Source organism: Babylonia areolata, chromosome 1 (genome assembly GCF_041734735.1).
Source record: "Babylonia areolata isolate BAREFJ2019XMU chromosome 1, ASM4173473v1, whole genome shotgun sequence".
Taxonomy (NCBI): Eukaryota; Metazoa; Mollusca; class Gastropoda; order Neogastropoda; family Buccinidae; genus Babylonia; species Babylonia areolata.
The window spans coordinates 81383674-81396173 of NC_134876.1; the positions used below are offsets into that span (position 1 = coordinate 81383674).

Here is a 12500-nt window from a genome sequence, read left to right on the forward strand (position 1 = left end):
GCTACAGATAACCTTAGTACTTAACTGGCTACAAATAACCTTAGTTCAATTCACAGTGCAAGCGGAAATCTGAGCTGTAGCAGACGCCATTTTTGTAGTCACAGCGTACCTGCTGTCTTTCAATGACTCAGGCATAAAGCACGACGCCATTCCAAATTTCACTGACCCATGCCCATTCTACACTGCTCTGTTTGATTCAGTCTAAAGATTTCAGCTGACGCTAAGCTTACGTCATTCTGTCCTACTCGCCACACACTTCCTGTTCAACCAGTGTCACGGTACGTCACTGGCTGAGAGGAAACTTGTGTTTCTGCTCCACCGTAGTTAATTAATTTCTCTTTTGTCGGATCAGTAAACTACAAGTATTATATACTGGCAGAACCGTCGCAATTCCACCTTTAAGTCTATTCCATTTGTGTTTTTCTACGTTAAACTGATTTAACGCAGTTTGTAATTTTCAGCGACGAGCTCGTTAAAACTGACCCTTTTCAGGTGACTTAAATTAAGATGATAAAATCATCTTAAATAATTAACACTTCATTTTATACTTTTATAAAGTAGGTGTTGAGCTCTTTCTTTTGCAACTTATCCGACGTAAATCGGTTCAGGAATCATTTAGAAATCTGTCACTGAACACCTTGTAAGAAACACAGTTGTTGTCAGATTTGGCCAGATTAGTGACGCTTAACCTGCGTAATTTGGCACAGTGAGTGATGAGTGGTCATTTCATACCTGGTCAGTCATCTGACCAAAGCTGCTCTCTCTCTCTCTCTCTCTTCCTGTGTCGCGAGCAGTGTGTTTGTTGTGTGTATCCCCACAACGGCCGACATCTCGCTACGTATCGCTGCACTGTCTTCTCTTTTTATGTCTTCTCTTCTAACATCTTCTTTGTCTTCTCTTAGGTCTTCTCTTTCTTATATTCTCTTCTTATTTCTTCTTCTTAGTTCTCTAAATCTAAATAACTATTGTAAATAAAACAATAGAAAACCCTATTTGTGACTGGCCTCTATATGTTCCTGGCCTGTGCGCGGGAATTCTCATCTATCCTTAAATTCAGTCAGTCAATATTTAGTTAAGTCTTTTGTGCCGTCCGTACCCTTGAAAGTACCACTCGGTTCGGCTACAAAAGCATATAATTTTCTTCAGCCCATTTGACAAGTCTTCCGTTTAGCACTGATGTATAACATTTGCTAATAAGACCGAGCAAAGACACGCCCCTATAGTTGTCTGTTGAACTACTATATCCCTTTTTAAAAATTGAAACAATTATTGCCTTCACCCATTCATCTGGATACGTGCCCTTATCAAACAGAATGTTAAACAGTTTTGTTAAAAAATGTACAGCAATATTATCAGCTGATTTTAACATTTCTGCCAAAATACTGTCTACACCACAAGCCTTGCATTTTTTAAATTTCCGAATAGCATCTGCAACTTCTTGTTCTGAAATATCATGACTTAGTTCATCAGATATATTTGATTCCTCTGATTGCACTTCACTAATGGCTCTGCTATCAGTAGTTATAACCTCGTTCTGAGTAAATAAATTCCGAAAGTGTTCAAACCATTCATTTTCTTTAATGTTTTTACATACTCCAATTTTCCTTCTTCCAGACACTTGCTTTGCTTCTTTCCAAAACTGTTTGCTGTCTTTGCTCAGTGATGCTAGACGTCTGGCTTTATCACGTCTATAGCTGACTTTCTTTACCTTTCACAAATCCTTATATTCCTTCCGAGCTTTCACATAGGGTAATCGGTGCTTATCATCCTTGGTTTGTCTTAACATTGTTAACAATTGTCTGGCTTTGTGTTTTGCATCTTTACATTCAGCATCAAACCATGGGGCATTTCGCTGATCACTCCCAACACACACACGCTTCCTCATACATTCACTCGCTCTCAACAATACATTACTGAATAGCTCCAAAGCCTCATTTACACTGTAATCCAAAAGAGAAAATGCATGTACACACATATTCTGTAAATCGTCTGAATAAAGATTTTCTCTGAAACTGTTCTCATTCTCATTTGTTTGATCCTAAGCTAATCTATTAATCCATTTAATATCATTTACTTTCTCAGTACAAGCAGTGCCTTCACTTTGAGCAATTATAAACGATACAGGGAAATGCGGTGAGTCAATAAATGAAACAACCTTCAATGAGCGTACAAAATCCATAACACACTACTGACTCTCTGGACATTATAACATAATCTATGGTACTTCCACCTGAAATGAAATGAAATTATGGTGCTTAGAGCCTCGCCGACCACTAAGGCCATCTCAAGGCTATCGCCACGTTAATAACTACTACAAGGGTAAAAAACAAACAATTAAAACGATTCCCCACTTCAAACTTTCCACTCAAAGTTAACCCCCCCCCCCCCAAAAAAAAACAAAAACAAACAAAAACAAAACAAACAAACAAAAAAAACTTCCATAGTTTAAAACCTTCAAATCTGATTATTTTGAACGGGTTATGTCATTTTGGTTTTGGTGATTCATTAACATTTGTCTCGTCTACACTTCCACCTGTAGACGAGACAAATGTTAATGAATCATCAAAACCAAAATGACATAACCCGTTCAAAATAACACAGTCAAATGCGGAACACATCTCTAACAAATCTTTACCAAAAGCGTTCTTTTCTCTGTCGTCAGATTTTCTCTTAAACGAATCATCTTCCTGAAAATACAACCAATCCCACTTGTCATTTTCGGTGCTGTCAGCTGAGGACAGAGCGTTTACACAACCAGTCCGTGCATTCAGATCTCCTATTATCATCAAATCAAAATCTTTTGCCTGCTCGTGCAGATCTACAATGCACTGTTCCAGAACTTCTATGCCATGTCCATGTTCTGCAGTATTCCAGTATTTAATGTCATATGGGTGAATGTATAGACAAATCAGGAAATCATTTTTTTCCAACTTAAGTAACAATTTGTTTATTTCCCAAATCACCAAGTGTTCATATTTTACTTTAATTCTTTTCACTAACTTTGAAAATACCTTGCGTACAAACACAATAACCCCACCAGAGTTTCTGGCATTAGATGATATTTTAACTGCCTTAGCTACATATGTATCATAGTCCTTAAATGCATGGTAGTCGTATTTGTCTGAATTAACAAATGTTTCGTTCAGAGAGAGAGAGAGAGAGAGAGAGAGATTTTCAGCAAGCGCTCTCCCAACAGAAAGAGCACATTTCACTCGATTATCTCCCTTGGATGGTTGCAGACGATCGTGTCTCACAGCGAGGAGTTGCCGACACCACACGGACAGACACAGTGTGATCCAATTCCGCCTCGAGGTTACTGCCCAGAAAACTGCTTGTGCCATACCAGCGCTTGAAAAGATCTTATTTACAAACTGTATCTCCGGATAGATCTTACTTACAAACTGTATATCCGGATACAGGTCAACACCCATTAGATGAAAGTTCTGTGACTTGCAGTGCTGCAAAAATAATGGTCACCGTGGCTCAAAATGAAACAACACGAGGTATGACAGTTTCAATTTTCCAGCGTATAAATTCGAGAATGGGCGTGGTAAGTTAAGTGATTGTTAGTATCACTTTGTCTTAGTTTTAGTAAAACTTTTTTGTTTAGATATAAGTACGACTTATCTGACGTATAATGTCTGGTATGGGGCGTAATTCTGCGACAGATGTAACAGCCATGCACGAGTTCGTTAATGAGACTGATATTTTTGTTGTTGTTGTTGTTGTTTGGTTTTGTTTGGGCAAATATCTGTATGTGGAGAAAAGCATGTGTGTGAGTGTGTGTGTGTGTTGTTGCTGTTGGCTGGTAATATGAAAATTTGCGTCAGAAACACTCCGTAACTTTACACTCTGCTCATTTGTTTATATGCATGTGTGTGCATTTGTGCGTGCGCATCAGTGTGTGCGTTGTTTACGAGCAAACAAGCGTGCGCACTTGCAGCCCGGTGTTTGTCAGTGTCGCAGTTGGCGGCCTAACATTTGTGTCACTGACTTGTTCCTTCGTTGATTGCCGGAACGGTTATGCGGCTCACACGTACTGCTACGCTCAATCTATGCTGCTCGATATCAGTTCCAGAATGTTTGCTCTGCGGACTGTTAAAAGCAGTTTGAGTCACGCATGGCTAAACTCTGTCACACGCAGTCACAGGTGATCCCGGTCGCTGTTTTTTTTTTTTTTTTTTTTTTTTTCGAGCTGAGCGGGGGGAAAAATAACCAAACCGCAGCACCAGTTGCACTTTAATCCGACACACATAAAAGGAAGGTCGTATTTCCATTAAAGTGGATCTTGATACGTCTCACTAGAGCAGGTTGAAGAAGGGTGAGAGAGAGAGAGAGAGAGAGGGGGGTGAGGGAGGGAGGAGGGGGGGCGGAGTCATATTAACGCAACGCACAACTGAATACAACACATAGCCTACATACACATGCACGCCGGCGTGCGCGCGCGCGCGTGCACAAACACACACACACACACACACACACACACACACACAGCGCAGGAACTGAGACTTGCATAACACACAAATGAGCAGGAACACGGACACATGCTCAAAAAATGAGTTATTCTTCCCTGTCTTCAACACACACACACACACACACACAGTGTGCTCTTCATGAGTGGCGGTGCACATGCACTCGCTCAGTCGAGGCGTATTTGGACACACCCACAAAGTGGAACATTCCGTTACACAGTGGTAGCAGTCATACGTTGGATCAGCGTAACAAACTATGACAGCCAAATAATATGCAAAACAGTCTGCATCCCACCCCTATCCCATCCACACACACATACACACACACACACACACACACACACACGGCGTGCGCGCGCGCATGACTGAAACGCATGCACACAGGTGCACATACACACCCCTCCAACCCCACTCCGCACCCCCCACACCCCAACACGCTCTCTTCGCTTTCTGTGTCGTTGACCCGCGCTCAAAACTGCGCCTGCAAGTGTCAATCAAGCTCGCGCTATCAGCGACATGAAATGTGATTGGTTCGGAGTGAAAATGTGATTGGTTGACAGCGCGCGCTGCGTTCAGGGCCAGATGTGTTGCCATGAGGTCGGGTCTAAATATAGCAGAGCGCGAGCTCGCCACATGGTGAATGTTTGTAGTGCCGTCAGACACACGGACCGCTGGCGGACCGGTGAGGTTGAGGGAAGCGATTTGAAAAGCCGGCTCCTCTTCCACGTTGTGGAGTTGGTCGGTGCGTGGTGGTGTGTGTGTGCATGTGCTCTCGTCACTTTCCCACGAGGGCGGTTCGCGTGTGTGTTCGTGTTTTGTTGTTTAGAGCTTTGTGCAGTGCGTGTGAGGGATAATCAGGAACGGTGAACGGAGGATGTGTTGTTCTGCTACAGGTTGTGCCACACCCACTCTTGTGATGTCCAGTGGAATCGGATTATGAGGAACCAGATTTTACTGACACCGGAATTTGTGAAAAAAGCTTTCTTCATGGGGTGATGATGCACCTGACGGAATCGGATGGTGCTTTGATTCGGTAAGGGAGGTGTTTTTATTTAGAGGATTGATTCCTCTAGCCGGTGAAGGTTTTTGAGTATTAAACAAAGACGGAGTGGAAAAAAAAAAGTGTGTGAAAAAAAAAGTTTACAGAGCTCTGGAAATTTACTTGGATTACTTTGAGTGAAAGAATGTTGTGGATTGAAGTATAGCGGATTCAGCTCATTCATTTCGGGAAGCCGTCAACCTGCAGTTAAAACAGAAACTTCGGTGGTATCAGAAAACTCCTGTGTGACAGCGGTGGTGGTTGTGCTGTTGTATCGGTTGACGTGTAGCCGACTTCAAGGCGCATTTTCATTCGTCAGCATGCTCTCAGTTCCCGCGGGAGGAGGAGGTGGGGGAGTACAGAACGGCAGTGTTATGGAGAGGTGCTACGGAGGAGGAGGGGGGAAGCCGGCGCTGACTCGGCAGTTTTTCCCGAATGGGGATGCCAAGCTGGTCACTGCAACAGCAGCAGCAGCCGCGATCACGGGCGAAACCCCAACCCCGCTCGGTAACAACCCTCCGCCACCACTTCTGCTGAAACCACCTGTTCTTTCCGCAACCCCCTCCACCCCCCATTCTACCACCACCACCACCTCCTCCTCCCTGGCCAAAACGCGACCTGGCGAGGATCACTACAGGGGGGGTCCCCACCCCCACCCCAAACGTACCTCACCCCCGCTCCACATCTCCGCCCCCATGACCTGTGCTGCCACCCCCCAGGTCAAGCTGACCCCCGCGGAGTCCCACATGTCCCCCACCCCCCACTCCTTCACCACCACCCCTCCGCGGGGCAACAGCAACCTGGATAACGGTACCACCGCCACCCATAGCGGCGAAAGTGACGCCATCGCCCTTTCATATAATGACGCAGACGGCGATGACGACAGCGTCAGTAACAACAGCAGCAGTCTCATCGATCACCAAGGAACCCAACTGGAGAAATCATCCCCCTCAGCGCTGATGACGACGACGACGAAGGCAGTGGATGCGGTTGGCAGTGGTGAGCACAGCGGTGGAGGAGGTGGCGGAGGTCCAGTTCGGAACCTGCGCGTCAGAGGACAAAGGTGGGCGACAGGGTTTTTTTGGTTCATTTGTGTGTGTGTATGTGTGTGTGTGTGTGAAGGAGAAAGAGAGCGAGAGAGAGAGAGAGAGAGAGAGAGAGAGAGAGCGGCAACAATGAAAACAAGAACATCAACAAAAACAAGAGAAACGCAAAACCAACCCGGAGGAAAAAACAAAACAAAACAACAACAAAACAACAGCAACAAAAGAAAGATAACAACAATAATATTTACATAAACAACAATTACGGAGAAGAAAAACAGCAACGACATAAGTGTGTTTTTTTCTTTTTCTCTCTCTAAAGTACAGGCAAAATGGGTCAAGGGTCTCAAAAACTTTCCGCATGATCAGTGTCGTGTGTGCTGCCACTCAGACGCATTCACAATACAATTCCACTACACTCGGTGTTGGCAGGATGGAACTATTGCTTCCCCCCTCCTCCCTGTCTCTCCTTGTCTCTCTGTCCTTGTTTCTGTCTGTCTGTCTCTCTCATTTCTCTCCTCCCTCTTCTCTCTCTGATTCGAGTGTGTGTTCGCAAGTGACAGTTTCTGTTCAACGCTCACGTTTCTTGTGTCTATGCTTATCTCTATCTATCTATCTATCTGTCTGTGTATCTGTATTTGTATCTGTTGGTCTGTCTATTTATGCATTCATGCAGTGCCGTGTGTTAACTCTTTACTGACCTTGTTATTAGATTTTTCCTGGTATGCTGGGCAGTTCTGCTGTGCACTCACGCTTGATAATGTCTGTCTTGGTTTGTCTGTCAGTCAGTCGGCCTCGCTCTCTTTCACTCAAAGTATGCTGTGTGTGTGTGTGTGTGTGTGTGTGTGTGTGTGTGTGACTCTGTGTGTGTGTGTGTGTTTTTCTCTCTCTCTCTCTCTTGGTCTACTTGTATGTGCACAAATGGAAATTCGCATATGCGCTGAAAGACTGTTGTCTGCATTTGTAGAATAGTCTCTGAGACATTTCTTTGTTTTCGCTAATGTTTATTTTTCTTTGACAATACCCATGAAATTGTGAACCCCATGTTGTTATGGCATTTATGCCAATGACGTGAAACAGTTTCACTCTCTCCCTCTGTCTCTCTGTCTCTCTCTCTGTGTTTCTGTGTCTGTGTCTATCCCTCTGTCTGTGTCTCCGTGTCTGTGTCTGTCTGTCTGTCTGCCTGCCTGCCTCTCTCTCGCTCTCTCCATCCTTCCGTCTCTGCGCTGCCTCTGTTTTCTGACATTGAACACAATTCTGTTCATGTGTAGTTCAAGTACGCTGTTTTCACCGAGGCATAAGTGTCTTTAAATACGCAGCTTGTATTGTGGAAGGTGTCAAAGGAAGCATTATCTTGTCGCATGTAGACATTATTATGTATAATACGACTGTGTGAGTCATTACTGACCCTGTCGTCACCGCGCGCGTGTGTGTGTGCGTGTGTGTGTGTGTGTGTGTGTGTGTGTGTGTGTGTGTGTGTGTGTGTGTGTGTGTGTGTGTGTGCGCGTGCATATGTATGTTCGTTCTTTAGTTTAGCGTCTTTTCACTATTAGTGATATTAGACGGAAAAAAAGAGGGTGGGGGGGAGGTTGTAGGGGTGGGGGTGGGGGGTAGGAAGAGGGGAGAAAGAGAAGTCAGAATAAAACAGAAAAGGTAGAAAACTACTAAGAAATGCATAACTAACATGAAATTAGCTTTAACAGTAACAATTCAATAATGAAGATAATAACTAAAACCATTAACATGATTATGTATGTGTGTGTGTGTATGTGTGTGTGTGTGCCGGTGTGTGTGTGTGTGTGTGTGTGCGCGCGCGCGCGCCCGCCCGCCAGACAGAAAGACAGATTGACAGACAGCCGTGTGTGTGTTGACGAATCGTCTGCAGGTTTTCTTGTGCTGCGTATACACGATTATATGTGGCATAAGTGTTGGTGCACGCGTGAGTGTTTTTGTGCGGGTTTTGTGGCCGGCATATTATATAAACTATGACTGTCATGCCAGTGTTTTTTTTTTTTTTAATATTTTTTTTATTAGATAAGTGCATTGCTGACAGCCGCGGTGTATGATTGTAGCATGAATATTTTGTAATGAGTTGAGTCTGAGAATTTGAGCATTGATTGAACGATGAGCACATGCACTCTTGATGTTTGACCATATCATCACAGTTGTGCAGCTTTATATTTCATCAAAACAGCGGTTTGGAACGAAAATTGAAAAACAACACTAACAACAACAAAAACCCAAACAAAACAACAACAACAAACAACAGATTGTTGGCGATAGTGATGGATATCATCCAGTGGTTTTCTGACATAGCGTCAACAGTGGGGAGGGGGTGGGGGATAAGGTGAGGAAGGGCGGAGGGTGGTGGTTGGGGGAGAGAGGTCGTAGGGGCCAAAGGAACCGGCTTGGCAAGTCCTACGCATGAGGGAGTTTTGAGTCAGTTTTCACAACATGCGGTTTTTTTAGTGTCCTGTGCAGTTTCGTGCATGCAAGCGTTGACAAGGTGGGTGGAAAAAATGAACGTCATGCACCGTTTTAGATACTTTTCGCTTGCGAGTGGGTGGGTAACCGAAACGCCTTCACGAATGTATGTAGTTGGCGAAAACCAAATAAAATGACAACATGCGCTTGAATGAACGGCAGAGATGTACGATTGCTGGGGATTAAGTTTTGATGAGATGGTGCAGAGGTAATGGGCGTATGAACAAACTGGCCTTTCATTCTGGAAAAAACAGAAAAAAAAAAAAAAAAAAAAATTCAGCTGAGTGTGAGGGAAGGATTGGGGTGAAGGGTAAGACAGACACACAGACACACAGACACAGACACAGACACACACACACACACACACACAGAGAAAGAGAGAGAGAGAGAGAGAGAGGGTGGTTGCCTTTTACTTCGTCAGTGCTTCCTGTGCTTTTTTATGTTGGGGTAAGGATTTTTTTTCTACTTTAGAGAAAGGATGCGTGCGCGTGTATATATATGTGTGTGAATGTTTCTGCGTGTGTATATGTATGTGTGTTTACGTGTGTATGTGTGTGCACGTGGGGTGGGGGCGTGGGGGCGGGGGAATATGAGTGTTTGTGTTTCATGTATTATATACGTGCGCACGCGTACGAGCTCGTTTCCGTGCATGTGTTGCTTTGTTGACGACTTCCCTTTTGATGGAGATATGCCCCGGATGATTGATAATGACATTTAAGCGTTTTCCGCATAATTTGTCCTTGCTGCGAACAAACCGCCACACCCACTGATTTCCCCGTCAGTCTACACCTAGAAATGGTGGGTAATCAGTCACGCTTCGCTTGGGAAAGGTGTATGTTTGATATTTTGCAGTATCCAGACGACTCGATGGAGATAGAACAGAGGCACACACACACACACACACACACACACACACACACACACACACACACACAGAGAGAAAATATGAGGGGGTGGGGGAGAGAGGTGGACGTGTAAGAGGTGCTTAGTGTATGCATGTTGTTGACAGGCACACATATAAACACGCCTATGCACTACTTACATCGTTGCCCCCCCCCTCTCTCTGTGTCTCTCTCTGTGTGTCTGTGTCTCTGTCTCTTTCTCCGTCTTTGTCTCTCTGTCTGTCTGTCTCTGTCTCTCTCTGTCTCTGTCTGTCTGTCTGTCTCTCTCACGTGCACACACAATCACACATAATTATATTCTGCTCTGTATAATTGTCCGTTTTCTCTGTCTGCTCTCACCTCTCTCTCTCGGTTACCTGTACCTATAGATCTCTCTCTCACTCTTTCCTCACCCCCGTCTCCTCCATCCCTGCCCCTCAGCCTTTCCCTTTCTTTCTGAGCGTGTAGATAAATGCAGCATCACAAGTGCCTGTGTATATAGATCGTGTTATGAAAGCAGTGGTGATGTTGTAAAACTGCTGTAAAACCGGTCCTCAATGCCGCCCCATCCCTGCAGTCGTGTGCACGCACATGCCATAAGTACACAGCATTGCGTTTATCTGTACGCTCGATGATGATATACAAGGACGCAAGGAGATATATTCGAAACCCGGCGCGTGAGTCAGATTATTGATGGTCGCTTAAGGCGTGAACTGGAAAAGGTTGATTTGGGGGCTTTGCCTGCACACACACACACACACACACACACACACACACACACACACACACACACACACACACACACACACAAAGTGCGTGCGCACTTCAATTCACGCAAACGCACACACACGCGCACATACGCACGCGCACACGAACACACGGCCATGCATCTGTGCACACACACGTACGCACTTGCACGCCCATACTCACATGCGCGCTCACACACCCACCCACCCACACCCACCCACACACACACACACACACACACACACACACACACACACAACTTACTCACTCACACTTACACACACACACACACACACACACACACACTCACTCACTCACTCACACTTACACACACACACACACACACACACGCACACGCGCACACACACACACATACCACATATCTCATACCACACTGGGAACATACACGTCAAGTATTTTAACAAATTCCGGCGTGAATAAAACCCCACATTTAGCTAAAAGGTCTGTAGTATCACCTACACCTGCATGGGAACTTCAAAGAGCGCAATTTGATATCGATCACACTGATCTGACCAAAGATGACAACATATATTTACTTACATCGCATGTACGAATCCATTTGGAAGAGAAATACCTTAATCATCTAAAGATTTTTTACAGACGGCTATGTTGTAAATGATAGAGCTGGTGCTGTTTTCGTTATTCCAGACCTTAACTTTCAAAACTCTTTTCAGCTGGGAGAGAATAAGTCCATCGTCACAGCTGAACTCATAGCAATTCTAATGGCATTAAACTTCGTGATATCCTTTCCGAAAACTTATATTTCAGATTCTATTTTGTGTTGATTCTTAATCAGTTCTTCACGCTATTGAACTTATAAAAGAAACGGTTAGGGGTGAACTCATTATTGAAATTAACCATTTGATTCACGAACTCTTATTGAGAGGCTCTCACATAACCTTTTGCTGGATTCCTTCTCATTGCGCTTTTTACTATAATGAAAAAGTTGACATTTTGGCTAAAAAAAAGGAGCTAGAAGCTCCACGAAGGAGTTAGATTTAAATATTTCGCTTTCACTACAGGAATGTTACACCATGGTAGAAAAAGGCCAATGGTCAAAATTTCAGTTTGAAGAAAAACACACCGGTAACTCGGAGTTACATAAGAACATACAGAAAATGTATGGTTTCATGGGAAAACATTACCATAATGATTTTCATAAGAGGCAAATCATTTCTCTAATCTGCAGATGGAAAATGAATTGTTTTAGGACAAAATATGTCAGTAATGTTTCTGGCATCTGTGGTGCTCACATAACAGCCGATCATATACCAACTTGCGATATGTTAAAGTCTCAAATCCCTGAACTGAAATCATCTTCAGTGTTGACGATCTTCAGCAGTCCATTGCTAATGTATGACTTTTTCAACTCATTGTTAAATAGTCCAGTTGGTTCGCTGTTATAGTTGTTAGTTTTTCATTAGAAATATGTTGTATTGTTATGATGTTTTGTTTATTTTTTAAACAAAACTTAAATCAGTAATTTTTCACACACACACACACACACACACACACACACACACACACACACACACACACACACACACACACTTTAACTTACTGGTATGCGTACACAGTAATTCCAAACCCCCTCCTCCCACTCGATTTTTTACCTTCCCTCGTCTAATATCACGTACAGTGAAAAGACGTTAAACTATAGAACGAACACACACACACGGGCGTACATATGTGTGTGGTGGTTTGGCTTATTGATAGTTTGTGTGCGTGCTTTCGAGTCTTTTGTTATGACAGGGGTTGTTTTGCGTGTCTTCACGGTGTCTGTATATTAACAGAGCACTTAGGGAGGGGGCTG

The 12500-nt window shown here is 43.9% G+C and overlaps 1 protein-coding gene across 2 annotated transcripts in view; it reads left to right on the forward strand.

Moving 5' to 3' along the window:
* The first annotated feature begins 3472 nt into the window (after window positions 1–3472).
* Window positions 3473–12500, forward strand: part of LOC143288149 (uncharacterized) — a 528503-nt gene continuing 519475 nt past the window's right edge. The window contains exons 1-2 of one of the 2 annotated variants that reach the window (XM_076596456.1): window positions 3473–3503; window positions 5366–6574. In XM_076596456.1, coding sequence (XP_076452571.1) covers window positions 5832–6574 — 743 coding nt within the window. In that variant the 5' untranslated portion in view covers window positions 3473–3503; window positions 5366–5831. Of the gene's footprint in view, window positions 3504–5149; window positions 6575–12500 lie in introns of those variants that run through there. The other variant, XM_076596447.1, reaches the window with a different exon arrangement.